The sequence below is a fragment of the Ceratotherium simum genome, chromosome 15, assembly GCF_057802395.1.
Source record: "Ceratotherium simum simum isolate JZ-2026a chromosome 15, ASM5780239v1, whole genome shotgun sequence".
Taxonomy (NCBI): domain Eukaryota; kingdom Metazoa; phylum Chordata; class Mammalia; order Perissodactyla; family Rhinocerotidae; genus Ceratotherium; species Ceratotherium simum.
In genome coordinates, this window is record NC_141914.1 from 39,082,091 (window position 1) to 39,107,776 (window position 25,686).

General features: G+C 38.3%; 1 protein-coding gene across 7 annotated transcripts in view; it reads right to left on the minus strand.

Moving 5' to 3' along the window:
• Positions 1-11,622: 11,622 nt before the first annotated feature.
• The window catches only part of KLHL24 (kelch like family member 24), a 44,250-nt gene continuing 30,186 nt past the window's right edge, over positions 11,623-25,686 (minus strand). For all 7 annotated transcript variants that reach the window (XM_014783147.2, XM_087439943.1, XM_087439945.1 and 4 more), the window contains 3 exons: positions 24,789-24,977; positions 23,519-23,707; positions 11,623-16,635 (listed from right to left, as the gene is read on the minus strand). In XM_014783147.2, coding sequence (XP_014638633.1) covers positions 16,435-16,635; positions 23,519-23,707; positions 24,789-24,977 — 579 coding nt within the window. In that variant the 3' untranslated portion in view covers positions 11,623-16,434. The remainder of the gene's footprint in view (positions 16,636-23,518; positions 23,708-24,788; positions 24,978-25,686) is intronic.

A 25,686-nucleotide genomic window follows, 5' to 3' on the forward strand; every position in this document is an offset into this window, starting at 1 on the left:
GGTTTCAAGTCTTGGAAAAAAGATATGGTTTAGTCAGTTTGCGGTCTTGTCTTATACACTCTTAACTGGGAGAGGGGGTGGGGTGGATTAGATTGCTCATCTGTCTCTTCCTTAGTAAAAGTATAGGAGGAGGGAGGTGGGGTGGATGTTAAATGTACAATATTAATGAAAGGAAAAGCAACTATTATTGAAGTTAGTCAAGAATGTTCCGGGAGTGTTGACATTGACCCAGGAAAAGGAGCTGGTAGTTGTGGGGACCTCACGCTGGGAGCTGCTGCCCAACAGCCTCTTGCAGGGCTACAGTGGAGTGGGGTGGGGGGCAGCCTGAAAGCAGCAATCAGAGAAACAAGGAAAGCCTGAGAAGGGTGGTGAACCTAAAGCTCTGCCTGAGAGTAGGAGAGGGAAGCTGGTTCAGATGGAAAATTATTGCTCAACTCTGGCCCAGAGATACCCAGAGCCAGTATCCTAGCCTCTTCCCTAGAAAGACCAACCACCTTTCCTAAGATTAACATGAGTGGGACCCTTGGAGCTCTTAGGTGATGAGGTTCCCCTACCAGGATGCAGATACTAATTAGACTTGTAAAATGAGAACCTCACTTTTTTACAGCCCCAAGCAAACTGGTAAGTAGTTAGTGCCTGGGAATTACACTCAGGCAGTCAAAAATAAATGATTGTCCCCAACCAGGTCCAAACAAGAAACCAAATGTCTGGTTGGCCTATTTGGATTTTGGCAAAACCACATCCCACCCTTGTGATCTTACTGGACGCTATCATAACCCAAAAGAAGCCATGTATTTTGCTTCTCCTGTGTGGATTGTGCAGTCACCACAGAATACAAACTTTGGGAACGGGGGAGATGATGCAAGACATGTTTTCATTCATGTGGGGAAAAAAAGGGATATTTGCCCTGAAAGGAAATTTTCTATGGCTGGAACTGGTTGGGTTCTCTGTATTTGTTTTAAATAAAAACAAAGCCTCTAGATTTGGAGAAATTGGAACTCTCATACATTACTGGTGGGAATGTAAAAGGGTGTAGCCACTGTGGCAAACAGCTTGGCAGTTCCTCAAAATGTTAAACACCGAGTTACCACATGACCCAGCAGTTACACTCCTAGGCAAATACCCAAGAGAAATGAAAGCATATGTCCACACAAAATCGGTACACGGATGTTCATAGCAAAAATGTGTATCTCAATAAAGTTGTTAAAAAAAACAAAAGCCTCTAGGCAGAGGCTAAAAATGTCTGAAAATTACTTGTAAAGGTAGGTAAGATAAGTATAAAATTTCAGCTATAAATGGGCTGGTTCTGGTGGAATCTAGACAATGTGAAAGTGGGAACAAACAAAAATAGTTCTACATAAACTTATGGGTCAACTTTTTAAAGATGAAGACTTCTGATTTTAATTTGGTTACATTTCCTTAGATCTTTAATCAGCTTTTCGGTGTCCAGTTAATACAATACTGAGATATTTTCATTTGTAGCTTATTATTATTTTTTTATAAGTTTTTTTTTTTTAATTTTATTTATTTTTTTTCCCCAAAGCCCCGGTAGATAGTTGTATGTCATAGCTGTACATCCTTCTAGTTGCTGTATGTGGGACGAGGCCTCAGCATGGCCGGAGAAGCGGTGCGTTGGTGCGCACCCAGGATCCAAACCTGGGCCGCCAGCAGCGGAGCGTGCGCACTGAACCGCTAAGCCACGGGGCCGGCCCTCACGTATTGTTGCACTTCCACACTACAGCTCTCTGTTATGAAAGATAATGACACTAGTGCTGAGCTTATTTGTTTGTTGACAGAATTTCTAATATCTTTTAATATCCTTGATGATATTTACTTGTATTATCCTCTGCTGGCTTTCATCATGATCTTTTCCTGGCTTCCTATTTTTATGGCTCATCTGTTCTAGAAACGCCCCCAAGTGCCCTTAGTCAAGAGGTATACTCCTGACTGTAAATAGCCCTCATTCCCAAATATATTAAGAGGCCTCTGGTGGCCTAGACTGAGCCAAAACAAATAATGTTGCATATATCAGGAAATGGATTACTGCCTAGGGTGCTATCCTGTTGACCCTGATGTTAGAAGTCTTATCCTGCCTTCACAGTGGGACCCCCAATGGAAGACTGTGGGACATTGTCCCTGTAATCAGATCTCATATTCCTCCAATGCAAGTGAACAAGGGGATTTTAGTTGGGAAGAGCACTCTTCTATAAATTGACCTTGGCAGTGAGACATACCACATGTATAATAACTTTCTTTTCTCCAAACATCTCCCAACTTTCTTCCTTTATATGACCATTATGCTCCTCCTTCTATGCTTATAAAATGCCTTATTCATATGTTCAGAGTAAACTCATCCAGCTTTGGTGTTCCCCAGCTGAGCAGCGGATAATGTCAGAACAGTCATAAATGTGCCTAGAGAAGACTTGTTCACATTATAAAACGAACAAAAGGAGGAGAAACTGCCAGGGAATTTTCCCTGCTGCTTGATGTTCTGTTCACTGCAGATAAGACCAAGCGGAGAATCTGAGTAGTCAGAGTTTGTGTGTAGAATGAGTTTGGGTCTTCATGGCCCAAAATGCAGACAGTCTGTTTTAAAGTAAAAAAAAATCATAATATTGGGTATGCTAGCTGGGAAAGCACAGATTTTTTTTGACCCCTAATTGTATACAGTTTGTACAGTGTCAACATTTATATTTTGTATAAAACATTTATTTATGCGACAAAATAGGGATTAGAAGCTGTGCTTCTCCTCTCCCCCTTCTGCCACCCACTCTCCCTCCTCTTGTAACTCTCTCCTTTGAGATGTGGCCTACACAGTAGCTTGGCAGACTTCACATCCATTCCCAACCCTTTCTCCTCTGCCTTCTTCTAAACAAGCTGGGAAGTTCAACACTCAATTTCCTACCCCAGCTTGCAGCCAGGAGTAACCAGGTGACTTGGTTCTAGTCAAGAAGATGAAACCACAAGTTCAATGAATAAAAAGAGAGACTTCCAACGAAAGGCAAGCATTCTAGCTAGTCTTGCCTTTGCCCCTCTGTCTTCTTATTTCTGCCTTGAATTTGTTTTTTTTTTTTTGTTTTTTTTTTAAAGATTTTATTTATTTTATTTTTTCCCCCCAAAGCCCCAGTAGATAGTTGTATGTCATAGCTGCACATCCTTCTAGTTGCTGTATGTGGGACTCGGCCTCAGGATGGAGGGAGAAGTGGTGCCTCGGTGCGCACCCGGGATCCGAACCCGGGCCACCAGCATTGCAGCGCGCGCACTTAACCACCAAGCCACAGGGCTGGCCCTCTGCCTTGAGTTTGGATGTGATGCCTGAAGGTACAGCAGCCATCCTCCAACCATGAGATTACAAGCCAACACCTTAAAAATGGTGGGGTGGAAAGAAAGCAGGAGCCTGGATCTTTAATGATGGTATCAAGCCTTTGTACCAGACCTGGGTTGCCAACTTGCTATGTAAGAAAAATATCATTTATTTGTTTAAACAACTTGTGGCCAGGCTTTCTGTTATTTGCAGCCAAACACATTCCTATATGACACATGAGATTTCTTCAATGTGTTTCTTTCCTTACTCTCCTCAACTTCTCTGATAGTTCTTTCTCAATCTCTACCCCAGGCTCCTCTTCCTCTGCCTGTGCCTAAATACTGAGGTTTCTATGTCTTCTATCCTTGGTCTGTTCTTATTTCTTGAATAATTTTTTCCATGTGCACAATTTTGACTGCCTCCTACATACCAATGAGTTCCAAATCTGTACCATGAATTTGGGCCTCCATTCTGAATCTGAACCGTTCTTCTCAAGTGCCTTTAAGACATTTCCCCTTGTGCGACCCTGAAGCAAATTCAGCCTACCCGCGATTAAACTCATTTCTTCCCTTCCAAAGCTAACTTCTTCTCCCCGCTTACCTATGTTGGTTAGCAGTTTCACCACCGACTCAGTTATCTGAGATAGAAACTTTGGAATCTTCCACTCCACATTTACCTTCACTGGTCACATCCAGTTAAGTGTCCAGGTGTTACTGAGTTCATTTTCTAAATTCTTCTTAGGTCAGCTCTCTCTCCTTTAGCCTCTCAGCTTTGCCCTGGTCCAGGTGCCCAGCCTCTCTTACCTGGATTCCTGCCCTCGCCTTCTAATTGGTGGTGCTGCCTCCCTACTCTCCCCTTTAATGCATCTCAACTACCGGGTCACCTTTCTACAACACAGATCTAATCACTTCTCTCTACTGTTTAAAACACCTCCCAGTGCTCCGCTCCCATTGCCTAGGGCCGTGGTTCTCAAATTTTGCTATGCATCAGCATTACCTGAAGAACTTGTTCAAACACAGATTACTGGGCACCTCCTCCAGAGTTTCTGGTTCAGTAGATCTGGGGTAGGTCCTAACATTTGCATTTCTAACAAGTCTGGGGTCATGCAGGTCAGGGACCACATTTTGAGAACCATTGACCAAGGCTAAAATCAACAGTAAGTTGAAGGTCATTTATAATCTACCTTCCCAGTTTCTGGCTGTTGCTCACCAGAATCCTTAAGTTATTTCCAAGGTCACCTTCCACTTTTATGGAAGGTCAAGGTCTTGACTCATTCTCTTCCCCCTGCCTAGAACGCATGCCCCCCTTCTCATTCCTGGCAAACTCCCTATCAATTCTTCAAGGAAAGTCCAGCTCCTGCCTTCCCTTCTCCCGAAGAATTAATTTACTGCTTCCTCCTCCACATTCTTTTGACATTTCTTTTGGCACTTCGTGCGTAGGGTACTTTAAGTCTTGCTACTTAAACTGTGGTCCTCAAACAACAGTAGGGACATTACCTGGGAGCTTGTTAGAAATGCAGAATCTCAGGCCTCACCCCAGACCTACTGAATTAAAATGTGCAATTTAATAGGATCCCCAGGTGACTCCTGTTCATATTCAAGTGTGGGGCCTCATGCTAGACCTTGTGATAGATGCTTTGATGACAATATTTCCTTTGATTCCTTCAACAGCCCCATGGCTCATTATTATCATCTACAGTTTATAAAAGAGGAAGTGGAGGCTGGTAGTAACAGAGTTGGGACTTAAACCCAGGGCCACCTGGCTTCAAAAATCTGTGCTTGCTTTACTATACCAATTGTCTCCCTATTACAGGTCTCTACACATAGCATTGTAATTATCTATCCATAAGTCTGTCTCCCTGTCCCTGTGAGGAAATGTGGCAGGGCAAAGTCCTATTGTCTCTAGGCTTCAGAGATGAAAACTGCCCATTGGAAACAAGGAAGAACCTTTGTTCTTTCTTACTGTCAACTCCAGTTCTAATAGCAACTTTGGGTAGGATAGGCTTCCTTTTTTTTTTTTTTTTTGGTGAGGAAGATTGTCCCTGAGCTAACATCTGTTGCCAATCTTCCTCCTTTTGCTTGAGGAAGATTGTCGCTGAACTAACATCTCTGCCAATCTTCCTCCACTTTGTATATGGGACACTGCCACAGCATGGCTTGATGAGCAGTGTGTAGGTCCGTGCCTGTGATCTGAACCTGCAAACCCTGGACCACTGAAGCTGGAGCGTGTGAACTTAACCACTATGCCACCAGGTGTGCCCCAGGATAGGCTTCTTGAAGGAAAGAGTTTATATGAATTTTAAAAATATAACAGCTTTGTTGAGATATAATTCATACACCATATAATTAACCCATTTAAAGTGTACAATTCAATGGTTTTTAGTATATTCACAGAATTATGCAACCATCACCACAATCAAATTTAAAACATTTCATCACCTTCAAAACAAATGGCATACCCATCAGCAGTCACTCTCCACTTTCTCCTAACCCCTCCAACTCTAGGAACCACCAAGCTACCTTCTGTCTCTATAGATTTGCCTATTCTGGATGTTTCATATAAATGGAATCATACAATAGGTGGCCTTTTCAGACTGGCTTCTTTCACTTAGCATCATGTTTTTATTTATTTATTTTATTTATTTATTTATTTATTTTATTTATTTTGTGAGGAAGATCAGCCCTGAGCTAACATCCGTGCTAATTCTCCTCTTTTTGCTGAGGAAGACTGGCTCTGAGCTAACATCTATTGCCAATCCTCCTCCTTTTTTTCCCCCAAAGCCCCAGTAGATAGTTGTATGTCATAGTTGCACATCCTTCTAGTTGCTGTATGTGGGATGCGGCCTCAGCATGGCCAGAGAAGCGGTGCGGCGGTGCGCGCCCAGGATCTGAACCTGGGCCGCCGGTAGTAGAGCGCGCGCACTTAACCGCTAAGCCACGGGGCCAGCCCAGCATCATGTTTTTAAAATTCAGCTATATTGTAGCATGTGTCAGTGCTCTGTTCCTTTTTATTGCTCAATAAAATTCCACTGTATGATATACTACTTTTTATTTATCTATTCACCAGTTAATAGACATTTGAGTTGCTTCCACCTTTTGGCTGTTATAAATATTGCTGTTATGAATATTGATGTATAAGTTTTTGTGTAGACACGTTTTCATTTCTCTTGGTTATACACGTAGGACTGGAAATTGCTGGGTCATATGGTAACTTTATGTTTTAAGTTTTTGAAGAACTGCCAGACTGTTTTCCAAAGCAGCTGTAGCATTTTAAATTCTCAGCAGCGGTATATAAGGATTCCATTTTTTCCATAACCTTGCCAACATTTGTTATTATCTGGCTTTTTGTTTATAGTCATCCTAGTGGTATGAAGTGGTATCTCACTGTGGTTTTGATTTGCATTTCCCTAATAACTAATGATGTTGAGCAACTTTTCAAGTGCCTATTGGCAATTTGCATATCTTCTTTGGAGAAATGTCTGCTCAGATCTTTTGTCTATTTTAAAACTGGGTTATTTATTTTATTTTTTTATTGAGTTGTAAGAGTTCTATATATGTTATGAGTTGAATTGTGTCCCTCCCCAAAAGATATGTTGGAGTCCTAACCCCCAATACCTCAGAATGTGACTTTATTTAGAGATAGAATCTTTACAGGTGTAACCAACTTAAAATGAGGTCCTAGGGTGGGCCCTAATCCAATATGACTGGTGTCCTTATAAAAAGGGGAAAACTTGGACACAGAGAGACATCCACACAGTGAGAACACCATGTGAAGAGGAAGGCAGAGATCAGAGTGGTGTAGCGGAAGCCAAGGAGTGCTAGAGATTGCCAGAAAACACCAGAAGCTACATTGAGAGGCAAGGAACAGATTCTCCCTCACAGCCCCCGGAAGAAATCAACTCTGTTGATACCTTGATCTCAGACTTCTATCCTCCAGAACTGTGAGACAATAAATTTCTGTTGTTTAAGCCACCCAGTCTGTAGTACTTCATTGTTGCAGTCCCCTGATACTAGTACACTATATATTCTAGATGTAACTCCCTTATCAGATAATAATACATTCACAAATATTTTCTTCTATTCTGTGGATTGCCTTTTCAGTTTCTTGATGTATGCTTTGAAGCACAGAAGTTTTTAATTTTCATGAAGTCCAATTTGATATTGACTCTTTTTGCAGGATTAGTTTTTGAGGCCAGTCTTTGAGGTTTGTTCTGATCTTGGGAGGGATCTTCTTAGCTGTTTCTTTCCCTGGTTCTCACTGGTAAACTAGCTGGGCTACAATGTCATCTTTAATCTCCTGGAGCTACCAGCCTCCTCTTAATTGCCTACCGCCTTGTTTTCAAGAGCTCTCTTAGGCTTGAACTTCCCCATACTCTGGTTAAAATAAAGTCAGTCAGCTTTACAAGCAGAGTGCTGGGTTGGGGTGGTAGCCTCTGGTCTGCCCAGCTTGCGTTTTTTGGTGTGGAACCTCAGCCATACAAGTGGGAGCTGAGTGGAGGAAGGGTGCCTCCATCTCTTAGTGCTACTTGCCTGGAAATTAGCCTATGCAACACAAAGCTGGGGGGGATCAGATATGCTAGTGGCCTGCCCCTCCCAGGGAGATTCTCTTGACTGGGAGCTGGGAGGAGCAGCATCTTCTTGACCACACTCATTTGGAGTATAGCTTCTGTCGTATTGAGTTCCGGGGGGAGAGTGAGGTAGAGAGTGTGTAGCGGCTTAAGTGCTACAGACTCTGTCTATTCTTACTAAGTTTTAGTAGATTTTCTTGAGTAAATGTTTCTTCACTTACTATATGCCCTTAGGACAATTTCTAGAGATTTAAATTTTGTTTTTAAATAATTTCCACCAGTTACAGGTGTTTTGCTGGAGTATGGATCTGTGGAACTCTTCACACCACAATTCTAGAAGTAATTTATGTATATTTGGATAAAAATGGGATCATTGCAGACGTAGGGGTAGGGGTACAGGTGCGTGTTATGGATAGCAGTAGCGGAGTAAGTCAGGAATAAAAGATTGGGCAGCAATCCACTGGAACTTCCAGTTAGTATAACAAGAGAGAGGCAGTAGCTGTGAACCAAACCGGGGACCACTAAAGAACTTTGGAGGCTTTATAACTTCCCTATTCCTTTGTTTTTCAACATACCCTTTCTGCTTCCCATAGTGATTATCAGTGTAATAAATATTCATTTCCTACTCTGTGCCAGGCCCTTTGCTAGGTCTTGAGGATACAGTGTTAGGTTAACAAGACAGACTTGGTCCTTGCCCTCAAGGAAAGAAAAGTAAATCAATTTGGCAAACCCAGAAAGGCTTCATAGATGTGGTAGCATTTGAGCTGGGCTCAGAAGCAAGGAGAGGGTTGCTACTGAACCTAAATTCAGACAGAAACCCAAAACCTAATTATAAGGTCAGGGAAAGACACTATGTGTTATGTAAGATGCCAGGAAATCATCAGAAATATGATCTAACATATATTGATGAGATTTTTCAGTTCTAGGCAAATTCAAAAATAGGCCATTTGTCATTGGCACTTTACTTTCTGGCCATTTTCTCTCTCCTTTCACATTCCAGTGACCCCCAGGCTTTCCAAAACCACCCACTAGTCTTGTGTCCTCTTAGAAGCCGATGCCAAGATGAGATCAAATGCGCAAGGATTTTAATAAAAACGTGCAAAGAAACACTCTGTGAAGGACAACATGGAGGGAGAGAGCCAGAGAAGGCTGGGAAAGCTATTAGATCCTAAAAGCAAGTCAAAGAGAGAGGCCAAGGTTGGCTAGAAACATCCTACATTGCCGTGTCATCTAATGAGGTTGGACAAAGCAGAAAGAGAGCCTCGGAGCCAAAATCCACCATCAGAAGAAACCTGTCTCCCAGGAACAGGTGTGCCTTGGTATTCCTGCCACGACTCATTGCTGGGAGCAGCTGGTGGGAGGTGTGGCCTCAGCACAAATGCAAGATTGATTTCAAAGCCAACAGCTGGGGCCTCATTTGGTCATTTATTCTCCCTGTGGTTGGAGGTCAGTCAGGCCCATTTCTATGGCTGCCACACCTTGCTAGAAAGCTTCTTGGAAAAGGATTGCTCTCTATTTTGCTTTGCCTCCTGTTTACCCACCTGTGAGCACTGAATTCCTATAAAGCTTTACCATCTTTGGTATCACCCACCAAAACTCAGTAGAATGGAGTTTGTGTGTTATGTTAATATGATCTTTTCCTCCTTCCATTTGGGCAAGATGCCTCCCTTGATCACATTTTCTCAAAATAAAAAGATATGAGTGCTCAAAGCCTTGACACTTTGGGCTGATTCCTCTTTAGCACTTTGGTTATAGTACATAGGTATCAATTATTATGTTTATCAAACTATGACTCAAATTCTGTTTTAAGGTCTATTTTGAACAGGCTCGTGTATAGCCATAAAAACCAGAATGCTGCTTTTTTATTCACTAAAACATTAAGCACCTCTGTAATAAGTATTAGCATACAAAAATGAACAAGTGATTTGTGCATCTTAATTTATGAGTGACTTAATTTATGAGTGACAACAAGGAGTGCTCATGCCATTGAAAGAAAAGTTTAATGCTATTCACAGTTTTCCTAGAAACAAAGAGGCATGGCATGCCGTGCAGGGCCACAGGGGAAGCACCAGTGTCAGTCAGGAGGCAGAAAGAAATGAGGGGAAAACATAGGCCAGAGCCTTTATTGGGGTTTGCATGGGAAAGTCAAGGCAGGGGAGGGTAAACAGTTTAGGATTGGCTAGTTTGAGTAATCCCGGCAGGTTTGAGACATACGGGTTGTTCTTAGTTGTCTGGTACCTGGCTCTAGAGTGATTTAGGGCAGATAGAAATATTGGCTTGGTATGTGAGTTAAAGGAGGTGGTTGGGAGCATGGACGAGGGATTACTTGGTTTATATATGAAAGGTGAGCTCACTGACACACTGTTTACTGTCTCTAGAATTAGCTAGTCCCGGGAGGGGCAGTCTTTCCCTAGATAGGAAGGTCCCCCAAAGATGTCAAAATATCATAAAATATAGAAAACAAAAAGACCCCCAACATAATTAGGAGGAAACCACGTCTTCTGATTTTCTTAATCTCCATTAACAGTTACAGCAGAGAAGCAGAAGGCAGGTTTAGCCCATTTTTTCCTTCATTCCATTGAGAGTGCAGGTGATGTTTCTAAGAGAAAATTTAAAGTATAAAAGGCTTCTATTCTTTACCCATCATCCCTGGTTCTCCAAATATAAGCCAACGAATACTTTTAATTCTTTCAACTCCTTCCCTGCCTTTGCATATTGCATTTTTGTCCTGAACCAGCTGCATGGAGAAGGAACCAACATTCTCCTCTTGTGTGCCAGAACTGTGTTCACTGTCTGACATACATCCCAGTATCTCATCTCCTTACAACAAGCCTGTAAGGTGAGTATTTTGACTGCACTTTCTAGAATGAGGAAAGTATGGCTCAGAGAGGTTAAATGGCTTTATGGCAGAGCAATGGTTGGAATCAAGTCTGATAAAGCCTCTGCACATTCCAGGTGTGGCTACAGAGGAATTAAGCCAAATGAAAACACTTGTTAAAGCACTCTAACTCTCCATTTTATTTTGATGGCATAATTTAAAAACGAAGCATAAAAAGCTAAGCATTGCATGCACTTCTATAACATATTTTATATCTTTTCAAAATTTTACTTTTGCTAATGTAAAATCAGACATTGCCTGTCCAGCAAATAATAGGCCCTCTCTTTGACACCTGAAATAAAATTTCTTAAGTCCTTTACTTTCAGTATTACTGTACGGGTACTTTTGAGAACCAAATCAAAAGAACACTGGAATGCAAGTGTTATGGATCACTTTCTGGTACTTAAAATTTTTTTCCCTTCTTTTTTTGAGGAAGATTGGCCCTGAGCTAACATCTCTTTTTTTCTCCCCAAAGCCCCAGTGCATAGTTGTATAACCTAGTTGTAGGTCCTTCTAGTTCTTCTATGTGGGATGCCGCCTCAGCCTGGCTTGATAGTAGGTCCATGCCCAGGATCCCAACCGGTGAACCCTGGGCCACCGAAGCAGAACACGTGCACTTAACCACTGTGCAACCAGGCAGGTCCCCCAATTTTTCTTTGAATAGGTAATACTTCCATGTGGTTCAGACTAAAAAATTGATTATATATATACACATACAGGTATATGTGATTATATATAAATATGTAAATACACACATATATTAATAGGTATTTTCCCCTATCATTTTTCCACAACTACTTAGATATATTTAAAATAAAACAAAACAACAAAATTTTGGTAAACAAAATTTAATACGACCACATAGTCAAGTAATAATGGTTAAAAGACATTTTATTTGATACAACTCTTAAAAAATTAAAACTATGCACAAAATATATTTAAACAAGACAGAAGTATTAATGTGCTACAACTGAATTGAGAACAAAGAAATATAAAGCACTTTTTTTTTTTCACTGTGAAGACTCTGGAGCCTCTAACTGAAAGCAAATGACATTTGGCTGCCACAGGTCTGTACAAGTTGTAAGCATATTATACTCTTGCTCAACTCTGTAATTTTGTTGTCTTAGCTCCAGAAACTCTCATCAAAAATTTAAATAAGGAAACTGCAGGGAGGGGTGATGGGGAAGGGAAGAGTAAGAACTTTTTCGAGAAAGATAAATGAAAAAGCCTGTAGAGGAAAAAGAAATAGTACATAAGAATGGAACAAAAATAAGTAGATTTACTTTTTTGACATTAGATGTAGATAATGCAGATGATGTTTACAAGGGTTTAATCAATATAAGATAGACGTTTTTCTGAATATCTTAAAAAGCACCTTAGTATAAAAAACAAAACCCAAAATGTAATAAAACTCCCAACACCCAACAACCTTTCTTAACATTCGCATTCTGCCAAGCAGCCACACGGTTGGTGCTTATTAAAAAATTTAAGAAGGGAACTTTATTTACTCTATAGGAAACAAATATGAAACTTACCTAAGGTAAGCTTTATTTAAATTGAAAAAAAAAGTTGAAATAGCACTAGAGACCTTAAGGCACATACACAAACTCAGATGCAGTTATCTTGAAAACAGTAAAACAAATTTGTTTCTTTGGAACAATATATAAAATAAGTTATGACTATTGCTGTTTTTTAAAAAAATTATTTATGATGATCATCTCTAGCACTAAGTAAATTTAATATCTAAGGAAATCACATAAATGTAAAACATTCATAAAAAACATTTAAAAAGGTCTGAAGTATACTGAAAATGTCTCTGGAATTATCAATTCACACTCCTGGCTCAAGTGGTTTCTGGTGCCTAGTATTAGATGTGACAATAAGTATAGCTAGCTAGTCAAACCTACTGCCTTAAAGGTCAACCAAATTCCCCATTCTCGTTACTTGGTATGGTGAATTTATTTATTTAACTAAAAATAATAATGGGGTGAGGTGATATAAACCTGGCTTTCAATATAATGCACAACAAATTCTAATAAGGCCAAAATTATGTTGAGGTTACCTGGTGTCTTGAGTTTAGTAAAATAAAGGCAGTCCATAGGAAGCCTTTGAGAGATATGATTTTATCACTTGGCACCACATAAATAACAATCTCTCCTCTTTGAAAATACAGTCTGGAGTAGAAGATGTCTTTTCCACACATAAATCTCAAGACAAAAGGCACCCACAAACAACTCAATCTCTCTCTTTTCATGTATGCGTTCTCACAGCAATTCTTTTTTTAAAAATCTATTGCCATATCCAGACAACAGGAAAAAAACACACCTGGTTTGCATATTGACAAAAGTGGTATCATTGAACCTTTGTCTTTCCTGAGTTTCAAAAAGGGTATATGACAGTAGAAATACATAAGCAATTCATATTCACTGAGAAAATGTGTCAGTTCACAAAACATTTTCATCTTTCTAAATATAAAAAAAATGAATGTTCAACTACTGCCATGTGTGAAGCCCCTTCACCAAATTAAATTTACTCTAGAATCATGAACTGAAAGTTATTTAGTTATGGTACTTTAAACACCTCAAATACACAAAAATGACAAGTTAATACCCTCCCTGAGTATTTACATCATTTTCTCTTAACACCTGGTTTAAATGGAGTAAATACCTATATTTCAGCCATCTAGGGAAAAAAAAGATTACTTAAGATCCAATAGGCTACCATTCCATACCTGTGTAGTAAAGTCAGTGGGAAGTTTAGAGTAGAAAAGGAAGAAGGTCTTCTGTTGTAAGAATCAGATCACTTTATAGCTCACTCACATATAGGAACACATGAAAAGGACTGAAGTTCATGGGGGAAAAAAAAAAAACCCACCCAAAACTGTACTTTTCTATTGATCCACAAAACATACCCTTGAATTCCCTTTCCACTGAGGTATCACAGCTGGGTATAGCAAACTCCTTTCTACCTCCAATTTGTTTTCTGACCTTGTAAAACTGTATGTATCATATAGATTCTGACTGTATACAAGTCATACTAATTAATACTCATCATGTGCTTTCAAATGTAAAAAAGTATTCTAGAAATGCCCAAATTAAAAAATCTTCTGGAATTAAATTTAATAAGGTCAACTAATTTTTATTTTATGTGCTTTTTTCTGATCATCACAAACTGATAAAATTCTTGGTGTTTGTATATATGTGTGTACATGACCACACTACCTATCTACATATATACACATGTATATACATACATACTAACCCAAAGGCTTCTATGAGCATCACCTATCAAAAGAAAATCTTGTCAACTATGTGATGACAGTACAAATATAATCTGACACCAATTTGGTTGATAAATCCATTTTGATATACTAATTATACCTTCAAATTCTTTTTTATTTTATCAATGCTAACAATATTATTTATCAAAAATCAGTAAAGGAAGATAAATAACTAAAGGAAGTTAAAATATCAGTTGGGTAACTTTCAAAATTGCTACTTTAATTTCATAGGATTCAAGCTAAGTTCTTGATGGCCTCCTTAATTTATGTAGTTTTAACTTATGTAGCGAAAAAAATTCAACAATGTTGGTATGAGGCCTATGTTTAAACAAATTCTGTTTTGTAGGATTTGATTTCAAATTTACTACAACAAACACATGAATATTAAAAATAAATGTATAACAAAATACAAGCAAATAGTTAATACTTTTACAGTAGACAAAAGTACTAGAATACAAGTTATCTTCAGAAATTTTTTTGTGTGTGTGAAGTATCTGTATTTATGGATGGGCATGATCTTACAAACACACATGAAAATAACAAGTATCATTTGTATAATCCTCAGCACTTACAAAATACTTTTCTCGTACATTATCTCATACCACAAAGAATTTCTGAACTAAATAGGTTCCATTATCTACAAAAGGTATAATGCAGAAGTAGATGTTTACTCTAAAATTAAAACAAGTATTCCATTTGTACCTACAATGGTCTTTCAACTAAAATGATAGAAAATTGTTTTCTGAATTGCTCTGATAATTATCATAAAAAGTACATATTTCCTATTATGATTTGAAAAATAAAAATTCCCTAAAAATTTGTAGGTTTTTTATAGAGTTTTCCTCAGAATTCAGATTCCAGCTAAGCATTAAAGTTGATGCCCTATAACCATAGGCATAGGGTTATTTGAAATCTCTGTATCATTCTAAGATAAGAAAAAAGAGTAGTTTTGATTATCAATGATAGGTTTTTGATTACTACCCAGGTTTTAAAAGGAATCTGGTGGCACTATAATCACATATTTGCATCATCTCTCTTATGACAAGGAGTATATAATTATGATGTGAGACGACAATAGTGCCTAGGAAGTAAAAATACAGCCGGCTGCCTGGAACATCCCTCAAATGTTGTAAATTACATCTGTCCACCCAGGAATAACAATAATGACTTAATGCTGTACTTCCTGCCATTCCATTTGCCTTAGAAAAAAATTTTACATTCCTCTCTGAAAACTAGTAAGCTTTATAAACTGGAGTTGACAAATCTAGACAAAGGCAACTTGTTGTACAGAAGCTTAAGAATGTTGATCAATATTTTACACAATGGGTACCAAATGAAAGATTTATCTTAGGAGACTGCAACCACTGCTGTTAGTTTTTTCAGATAGCTAATTATAAAAGAAAAATGGACCCACTGACATAGGTGGTCCCTGCTTTATCCTTTAAAGGCAACTTAACAGTAGAGACTCCCAGGATTTTTAGTTGTTTTCACAAGAAAGTAGGATAACCAGGGAAGAAGTCCTCACCCAAAGCACCATACTAATGAGGTCAAACTCTACTGGGCTAGGGAGAAAATCTGTCTCTGTTTTTCACAATATTGCAAAATGGATTTCAATTCTTTTGCCCAGTTCAAGAAAAGGCGCTTCCTTTGAGAGATGATACAAAAATATTTTGAGAGCCACAATGGGTCATTTTCCCTCCAATGGTCTTAAATACTTTTTTCTTAGGAATTAACCTATAATTCCAATCCCCATTTTACTCGCTTTTGTATCTCCTACTCAACCTCCTCCCAAAAGTATATATAAGATAGCAATTCTAATAACGAAGTCATGATAATTCGGTATTTTATGATACTCAAATTGTTCATTACATTTTTATCAATTGTAGGAAAAAACGCTCCAATAGAATTAATCAGTTTATTTTTAGTGACAAAAATTTTTAAAACTGATTTTTCCCCCTTAGAACGCATTCTAAGCATTATGTGATTCAACATAAATGAAGACTTAAGTTACGTAATTTTCTATATATATATGACAAAAAAAAAAAAACAGTCTTGCAGATAAACATACATAAATGAAGAGACCATTCACAAATTCCTGAAAGTTACGCAGGCAGACATTATTTCCTACTCCACATAGGTTTCTTACAAATACTTACAAAGGTAGACTCTCAAAGCCAAGCAACAACCACTATTACCTTCAACAACAACAACAAAATTTTTTTTCAATTACAGAAAGGTTTTATTACAGTTTGAAAGATCGATATTTTGGGGAGAAAGGCACCACAATTATTATTTTTACTTTTTTGTGCATATGGCACAAAGGAGATATGTCAAGTTCCCACTCTGGAGTTTTTAAAACCTCTCATCTTGGATGGGTGTGGCTTCTTGGGTGAGGTATCCTGGCTTTAGAGCTTAAAGCATTTCTCATTGTATCTATGAATAGTCACACAGCCATGATAGGACACTGGCCTGGGCATTGCAGCCACCCCTGTGATGATACTTGTTGCAGGATCATAACAGAGAATAGTGTCTGTGGCTTCTCCATTTTCCCGTCTTCCACCCAGGATATATATTTTACCATTACACACAGACATACCACAGTTTTCCTGTTTAACCAAATACATAAAAAAAAAAAAAAATTAACTGTTGAAGGTAAGGGATTTGGTAGCAAACAGAAAAGTAAAATAATATATGCTTTAACACAGTCAAAAAAAGGAGACATGAAATAAGCTCCCCTTTGCCCAACTCCTGCTCTAGGTGTTGGGTGTTAGATAATTTTGCACAGGTGAAGTGAGTGTTAAAATAGAATATATGTTAGTAATTGGGGCCAAGATGTGGGAGGTGAAGTGGAGGTGGAGCACTGAGAGAAGGGTTTTAACTTAATGGTAGTCAAACAAAAACATCTTTGAAGAGCTTGGCTTGCTTCTCCTATTCCAGGAAGCTTCTTCATTATAGAAAGTGGCTGTTACATGACCAAGGAGTAGGTACATTATTCATTATATGGGATTACTCACAAGTTGAATGAATGAATGAGAGAAAGAGCTATAACCAAATTAACAAAACACTGTTATTAGGGGCCTTGGCTGGACATAGAAACTCTTGAAATAACATTTTAGTTAACTTTCCACACAATGGGATTCTTAGCTAAATTTTACTCTTCTCTGTAAATAATATAATTACTATATAAAACAAATATTCTTGCAAAGATGAGAGTGATTCTTCAAAGAAAGAAATTACACTAAAATTGTCTCACTATTGCATAGATCTGGTTATGCTGCAGGTCAAATATTCTTCTATTTACATTTCACTTTAATTCAGAAAGTTATTGCATATCATTATCCTGTTTCCATATAACCAACAATGAGATGGGTTCTACCAATGAGTATAATAAACATTTCTACTTGACCAGATTTGCTATATATAAATTTTGCTCTTGTACAAGAAATTAAATCTTGGTGGACTTATATAATAGAGGATAGTATCTTCAAGCCTAAAAGAATTAGTGAGTACTTAAAAATGCCTATGTTAGAGTTTATATATACCCAGAATTACTTGGCCCACTTTTATCATTAATGAATGACAAACTTTTATCCAGAATACCACCTATGAATTGTACCAATTACGTGCCAAACTATAACATTTTTCGTGTAAGGCACAATAAGCTCTTCTCTAAATTCTAAAAGTTCTGACTACAATAAAAAATAACATCCTGAGTTTTCAGGTACAAGCTAGCTCACTCTATTGACCCTTACAGTCACTTTGATGATGATTCTTAAATTATATAATTACAGGATCTTGTTATTAACATTATTTCAGATAATGCTCAGAATTAAATGAAGCAAGCAACCCTGAAAACAGTTATTCATTCATATCATAAAATTACTTGTACCAGATATAGTCGTTTATTTCATTCTATGAGAATCTCAAGAGTAATAGCAGTTAGTAACAAAAATAATTTATCGATACATGAAGTTTTAATTTTATTTTTCAAAACTGAAATGAAACACAATCTTTATTTAAAAAATATTCTCCTTAATTATTATTTTTTATAATGCTTAAATGTTAAAATGCCAACAATAAAGAAAAAGAATCAGATTTCTTTTCCCTTTTTTTTTTTTGAGGAAGATTGGCCCTGAGCTAACATCTGTTGCCAATCTTCCTCCTTTTTTTTCTCCCCAAAGCCCCAGTAGATAGTTGCATGCCATAGTTGTATATCTTTCTAGTTGCTCTATGTGGGACACTGCCTCAGCATGGCTTGATTAGCGATGAGTAGGTCCGTGCCCAGGATCCGAAACCCAGGCTGCTGAAGTGGAATGCCCAAACTTAACCGTTACACCACCGGGCAGGCCCCATCTTTTCATTTATGATTCTAAATTTTAATGACTTTTTTTTTTTAATTTTATTTTTTAATTTATTTTTCCCCCCAAAGCCCCAGTAGATAGCTGCATGTCATAGCTACACATCCTTCTAGTTGCTGTATGTGGGACGCGGCCTCAGCATGGCCGGAGAAGCGGTGCATCAGTGTGCGCCCGGGATCTGAACCCGGGCTGCCAGCAGCAGAGCTTTCACACTTAACCGCTAAGCCACGGGGCCGGCCCATAATGACATTTTAAATATCTGGTCTAATGAAGGATAAAAAAATCTTCATCACTGACTTAAAAAAAACTTCCAGGGCCGGCCCCCTGGCTTAGCGGTTAGGTGCACGCGCTCCGCTGCTGGCAGCCCAGGTTAGGATCCCGGGCGTGCACCGATGCACCGCTTCTCCAGCCATGCTGAGGCCACGTCCCACACACAGCGACTAGAAGGATGTGCAGCTATATGACATACAACTATCTACTGGGGCTTTGGGGAAAAAACAATAAATAAATAAAATTATAATTTCCTATTAAAAAAAAATTTCCACATTTTTAAAGGATGTTCCTGATGAAAGTTAAAAAGCAAAATATGTTTCAAACAGCAAGTTGTGGCTTTTAGGAATTATGCAAAGTCAGGAAGCATGGAAATGGTGAGGGACAGACAGAAAAGAGCTGGATCCATTAGGACTGCAAAAAAAGAGCTCATTTTTTCAGCTCCTTTTTGTTGTTCAATATTCTAAGCATTTTAAAAAACATAGCCTTGGACTCGAATAACTGTCTACCATGAAATAACAGTTGATTTATCTTTTTTCATTGATTAGCATTAAAAAGGTAGGCAAATACTTACAGATGGTTCAAAAACTGCCTATCAATAATGTATACATAGATACAATTAGAGATACTGGTGGCAAGAATGAACCAGGGGAGAAAAGATAATCTCAGAAATCTCAGTATTTTTTGCTTCAAGAGATCTGATATAGAATACTAGATATGGACTTCAATGGTTTGTCCTTTTTATAATAACATTTAATGTACTCCTGATCTAAATGTTTCTCCTTGGAAGTTCTAAAGTCAATGTTACTCATTGTTTAATTAGAAAAAATGTGCCAGTGTATCCTGTTGTTTTTTCTTAGTTTTATCTCAATCATTTAGTTAAAAACATATTCATTGTATGCCTTGTATTACGCTACATGCTGGCAATTATCTTCCTAAGGTCTGTTATCATTTCATACAGTATAGCCAAGTTCTAAATGAACAGTAATTCTTAGTGAAAATGCATTATACTTTAAAATATTCACTGTAATAAACCAATAAAGAATAGCTTTAAAAAATTTAGAAATAAGACTAAACACTTGTCACATGGTGAATGTGACCATAATGTGAGTCTTATGGGGTAGGGGACACTCTCACCTCTACAGAGTTGGAGACTGTCCTTTCCAGGAGAGGCCACTGAGCTAGAGAAATGTGGTCCATTTTACTTAAATGTGATATACGAGGGACAGAAGATTATATTCCCTCTGTACCATAAAGCTGAAGATCCTATTATGTCCCTTTCATCAGTTGAGGCAATGTTACTCTGAATATATTACTAATTAGAGACTATACCCCAACGTCAACAACTTTAGAAAAATGGCGTTATACTCAAACCCTATTCATTATCCTTACATATCTCTTACATATCTTGCATATAAGATTGTCTTAGGTCCCTCTGTTACTTCACTCTCTCATTTGTTTATTCAATAAATATTTACTGAGCACCAATAAACACAAGATACATAAGAGATGAGTTATAAAAAATAGTATCCTTAAGAAGACTGAATTCTAGTATAGAAATAAAGATTTATACCCATAAGGGAATTTATGACTGCCATAACAGAGGTATAAGTGCAGTGACAGATCAGAAAAAAAGACATCAATTCTGATCAGGGTAACCTCAGTTTGTTGTAACTCTGAAGTGGTCCTTGAAAGATGAGTAGAATTACAAGTAGAGAAGGCAGAAAAGGCACTAGAGGCTAAGAGGACAGCATGAACCGAGGCAAGAACACATACGATTTGTATAGCAAATGCAAGTAACAGATACTTAATGTAATTGGGGTAAAGTTGCAGAAATTGAACTTGAAAAGGCAAGCAGAGGTCAGACAACAGAAGGCCTAGAATGTAGTGGGAAAAGCTTTGGTTTTTATTCAGTATGTTTCCAATCAGAGGAGAGACATAATTAGATTTACTGGAAAATAACTGGTGGCAAAATGGGTTAGAGAAGCAAGACATTAGAGAGAGGAACACTAGTTAGAATATTATTGTTTCAGTTTAGGTAAGAACTGATAAGAACCTGAACAAAAGCAGGAACTATAGGAATGGAAAAGAACAGAAGAAACTCTGAGGACACAGAACTGATATGCTGGATTGAGGCAACTTAAGAGAAAGTGGGGAAAATCTAAGAAGTTAAGTTTCTAGGTGTGAAATAATAGGAAAAAGAAATATTGGTCTGTGCCTCCAGTTCCTGCCATCGACCTCCTAAACCCCTTGGAATTTCCTGGGTGATAGCAGTTTTTTTTTTTGTTCTAATGAGGCAATTCTTGGTGGGCTCCTGGATGGGGGCTGGTCACCAGAAAGATCAAGCCATAATTCATCCCAACCCCCCATTTTCTGGAGAGGGGAGAGGGCTGGAAATTGAATTAACAATTGATCATGTCTACATGATGAAGCCTCCATAAAAATCCCAAAAGTACAGGATTTGGAGAGCATCAATGTGTCAGGAGGGTAGTGTCCTCCAGAAGGACAGAAGCTCCCATGCTTGAGACCCTTCCAGACCTCACCCTATGTACCTCTTCATCTGGCTGTTCATCTGTGGCCTTTATAATATCCTTATTATATAATAAACCAGTAAACTAAGTGAGTGTTTCCATGAGTTCTATGAGCTGTTCTAGCAAATTATCCAACTGAAAGAGGGGATTGTGGGAACCTTGATTTATAGCCAGTCAGTCAGAAGTACTGGGGACTGGGGGCCGGCCCGGCCCCGTGGCGTAGCGGTTAAGTGTGCGCGCTCCGATGCTGGCAGCCCGGGTTCGGATCCTGGGCGCGCACCAACGCATCGCTTGTCAGGCCATGCTGTGGTGGCATCCCACAAAAAATGGAGGAAGATGGGCATGGATGTTAGCTCAGGGCCAGTCTTCCTCAGCAACAATGAGGAGGATTGGCATGGATGTTAGATCAGGGCTCATCTTCCTCACCAAAAAAAAAAAAAGAAGTACTGGGGACAACCTGGGACTTGCAACTGGCATCTGAAGTGGTGGCAGTCTTGTGGGACTGAGCCCTTAACTTGTGGAATGTTACACTAACTCCAGGTAGATAGTGTCAGAACTGAACTGAATTTTAAGATACCAGCTCAAGATGGAGAATTGGTTGTTGTGGGAATAAACCCACATACCTGGTGTCAGAAATGTTGTGAGTCTAATGGAAAAACAGAGTTTGTCCATTCACTAGGTTGTCTGGGGAAAAAAAAGTAGGCTTGGGGAAGAAGGTGAATTATGTTTTAAGTTTGAAGTCTTGGAACATCATGGAAAATATCAAACTGGCAGTTGGAAATTTGAGTCTGGAGCACAGGAGAGAGGCTTTAATGGAGAAGATTTGAAGTCATCAGTACTGAGCAGTAAATGTGATCACTTAGAACAGAATATAAACTGGGAAGAGGGGAGGGGAAAGAGGCTCAAGGAATACCCATATTTAAGGGTTGGGTGGAAAAATAAGAGAATATAAATGAGACTGAGGAGATTATTAGTAATGACCTTTGGGGGTACCACACCTCTAGAGCTGTTATAGGTAGAAGCAGATTTCCAGCGTCAGAACCATCAAGCATTTTGGTGGTGGAAGGAAGGAGAGTAGAACCACGAATCAAAAGGCCGAGGTGAGGCCTTTCTGGGGGCAGGGGGTGGAGGCAGAGTAGGGGTATAGGTGGAGTGTGTGGATGAAGGAGACCCGAGCACAGCCATTTCCTTTATAACAAAAAACAACAAATTACCTAGCTTCTAACCACAGAAAAAAAAGAAACCAGTTTGGGAGCATTTCTTCTCTTTTGAAATATGCAAGAGAAGGATAAGGACTGGAGTGGGAATCTGAAAAAGGTCAAGGGAGAAAAACCAACAGCCCAAGTGCAACAGCTACTTCACTATGCTGTGGGGGATCAGATTGGCCAGCCCAAAATGTGTCTCTTCGGCTTGAGTTTTTTTTTTTCTTTTTTTTTTGGTGAGGAAGATTGGCACAGATGTTAGCTCACGGACAATATTTCTCAAGCAAAAAGAGAAAGATTGGCTCTGAGCTAACATCTGTTGGCAATCTTCCTCCACCTCGTATGTGGGACGCCGCCACAGCACGGCTTGATGAGCAGTGTGTAGGTCTGTGCCCAGGATCCGAACCTGCGAACCCTGGGCCGCAGAAGCAGAGCATGCGAACTTAACCACTGTGGCACTGGGCAGCCCCTGGGCTTGATTATTTTTAAGAACAAAAGACTCTCAAAGAAACTTCGACCTTCCCCCTAACTGCCTGAAAGAATTTAAAATAGAAAGGCCTGTTCCAGGAAGGAGCTAATACCATAAGATACCTGCAGTGTAATGTAAAATGTGTCTCTCAGGTCACACTGTCTACAGTTGGACCATCTACACTTCCATCTCCATGTGAATTGCCTTCCTCCCCCTTGAAGTCCCAAACCCCTACCCCCAACATCCTCCTTTGTCTTTAGCTGAAAATGGTATTTAAGGCGGCAGTTTTGGCCATTTTGGTGAGTTACTCAGTTTTCCTGGGTTTCTCCCATGTATACATGTTATTAAACTTTGTTTGATTTTTCTCCTGTCATTCTGTCTCATGTCAATTTAATTCTTAGACCAGTCAGAAGGACCTAAAGAGTAGAGGAATTGTCTTCCTCCCATACAATGGGATGGTAAAAAGTAAGTTGTTTGAATAAAACAATTCCTTGGAAGGAGTTCAAATACCATATGGTTTATGTGGAATTTTAAAAAATAATGAAATAATTCAAGCATATATGAAATATATTAATAGTGAAATTACAGTGTATTCATAATGGTCATGTAGTTGGTCCTTCCTCAATTGATTTTTCATTTAGACCGTTTTATGTTATTACCTGTCGGCTGAATGTATTCTGTACATGCATCCAGTAATCTTCAACTGGATCATAACAGTATATTGCCTTGGTCAGTCCACCAGCAACATAAATCAGGTTGTTTAAGGAGACGGCTGTTATACACCTCTTGGCAATAGGGATAGCTGCACGAAGTAGCCAAGAATTGGTTTCTGGATCATAAGATTGAACCTAATGATATATAGAAATATTTAATTAAAATTTATAAACAAAAATGCAAATTTACTTAATAAAAAGTCTACTAATACATAGAAACATGATTAAAAATCAAATCCTATTAATTTACAGAATTAAGGGAGGTTAGCTTGATAGTGAAATGTCTGAATTATAAAATTCTCAAAAGAAATGCAAATTTATTACTTTCAAGCAGAAGAGAGTAACAAACACAGATTGTTTCCAGGATGAATGGTTGCCAGCTTTTTACTTACTTCCATTAAAATTAAGTCTAGATTTTTAAAAAATTGCATTATATAAGATAACTATGCCTCAATCTGAATACAACTTCTTTACACCTCTAAGGAGTCCTTTCTTCAAAAGAACACAAGTAAATCTCAATTCAGCATACTCTGATTTATCACAAATTCTGACTTAATGAATTCTAAATATGTAACATTTGACCACATTACATTAAAATTTAATTGAGAAAAAGAATGAGTTGATTGACAAAATTCAGTTAACTATTGCTAAATGAGTTAGGCACTAGAAACCTGTTTCCAGAATAAACAGGGTATTTTCTGAGGTGTCAGGATGGCACATGTTCTTTCGTCCCAGGAGTTCAATGAACGGCAACAACTTTGAGCCGTCCTCTACTTACATTACAGAGGTTTCCTTCCCTCTCCTTTGTTCTAAAAAATACTTTTAAAGTACGCAGAAAATGACCCAGTTGGAAGCAGTATAATTAGTTACTGTGTCTTCCCCTTTGCTAATTCACTTCCCAACTGTGTTTTGTGTGAATATTTTGATTCTGTAGAATACAGAAGTAAAAGGTTTATTTATTTAGTACAAGATCTCCACATTGAGATTAGTCTCATTTCAAAAAGATTGGATCAAGCTTTTTACAGAAAATTGTCAGATATATTAGGATCTCACTTTAGTAACGTGAAACTCAATGTTTTCACCCAAAAGTATAAAATACCAGACAATTTTTAAAAGGCCCCTTACACTAAGAGACCCAGCTACCTACTTGATAAGACTTCTGTATTTTTCTTCTTGTATATTTTATTGGTAATTTCTGTAAGAGAACATGGCTTACCTTATCAGAACAAGTATTATCATCAGGTCCTCCACCAATCACAAACAATTTGCCTACACAGCTAGTCACGGCAGGAGAACTCACTGCTTCCTTAAGGGGAGCAACTTCAGTCCATCGATTTGAAAAGGAATCATAACATTCTACGCTGCTAAGTCTGTTTTGCCCATCATAGCCTCCAACAACATATACCTATATGTAAAATACATGGAAAAATCTTAATTATCAAAAGTCTGAATTTTTAACTAGTTGGCTAAAGAATTAAGGGATCTCTCACCTTTAAAAAGCCCTTGATAATTATAATTGCAATATGTTTAGCTCAGTTTCTGAAACTTTTTTTTAATTATCACCCTTTCACCACTACCAAGGAGCCTTTTTAGACTTTTTTTTCATAATAGCCCCCTCTAATGAAATCTTAATACACACATGTATTGTATATCTGTTTATGTACTGTCTGTATATCTGTGCTTTATACATGAAACAGGACAATTTTTTTCACCCCTCTGAGAACCAATCTTCTCTCCCTTTGGGGTGATGTTGCTCATGTTGAGAATTACATGATTTAGCTTAAACGCTCACACTCATGGATGAGGAAAATATTCAATTATTATAAAGTAATAAAGCTATAAAACTACAATATTAGGTAAGGATTACTAGACTATGATATCTTTGAAGGCAGGGCCTATCTTGTTCCTTATTTTAGTCTCTACAAGTACCTAGAAAAGTACCTGACACATAATGAACTTCAAAAGGCTTTCATGTACTTTTTCTTTTCACAAATATGACGAAAGTAGGGCAAGTTCATATCTTTATATGAAGTGAACTAATCAACAAGCCATTTATTAAATGACTTACATGCAGAATAATCCATTAAGCATCATGAGATACACAAGAAACTTGC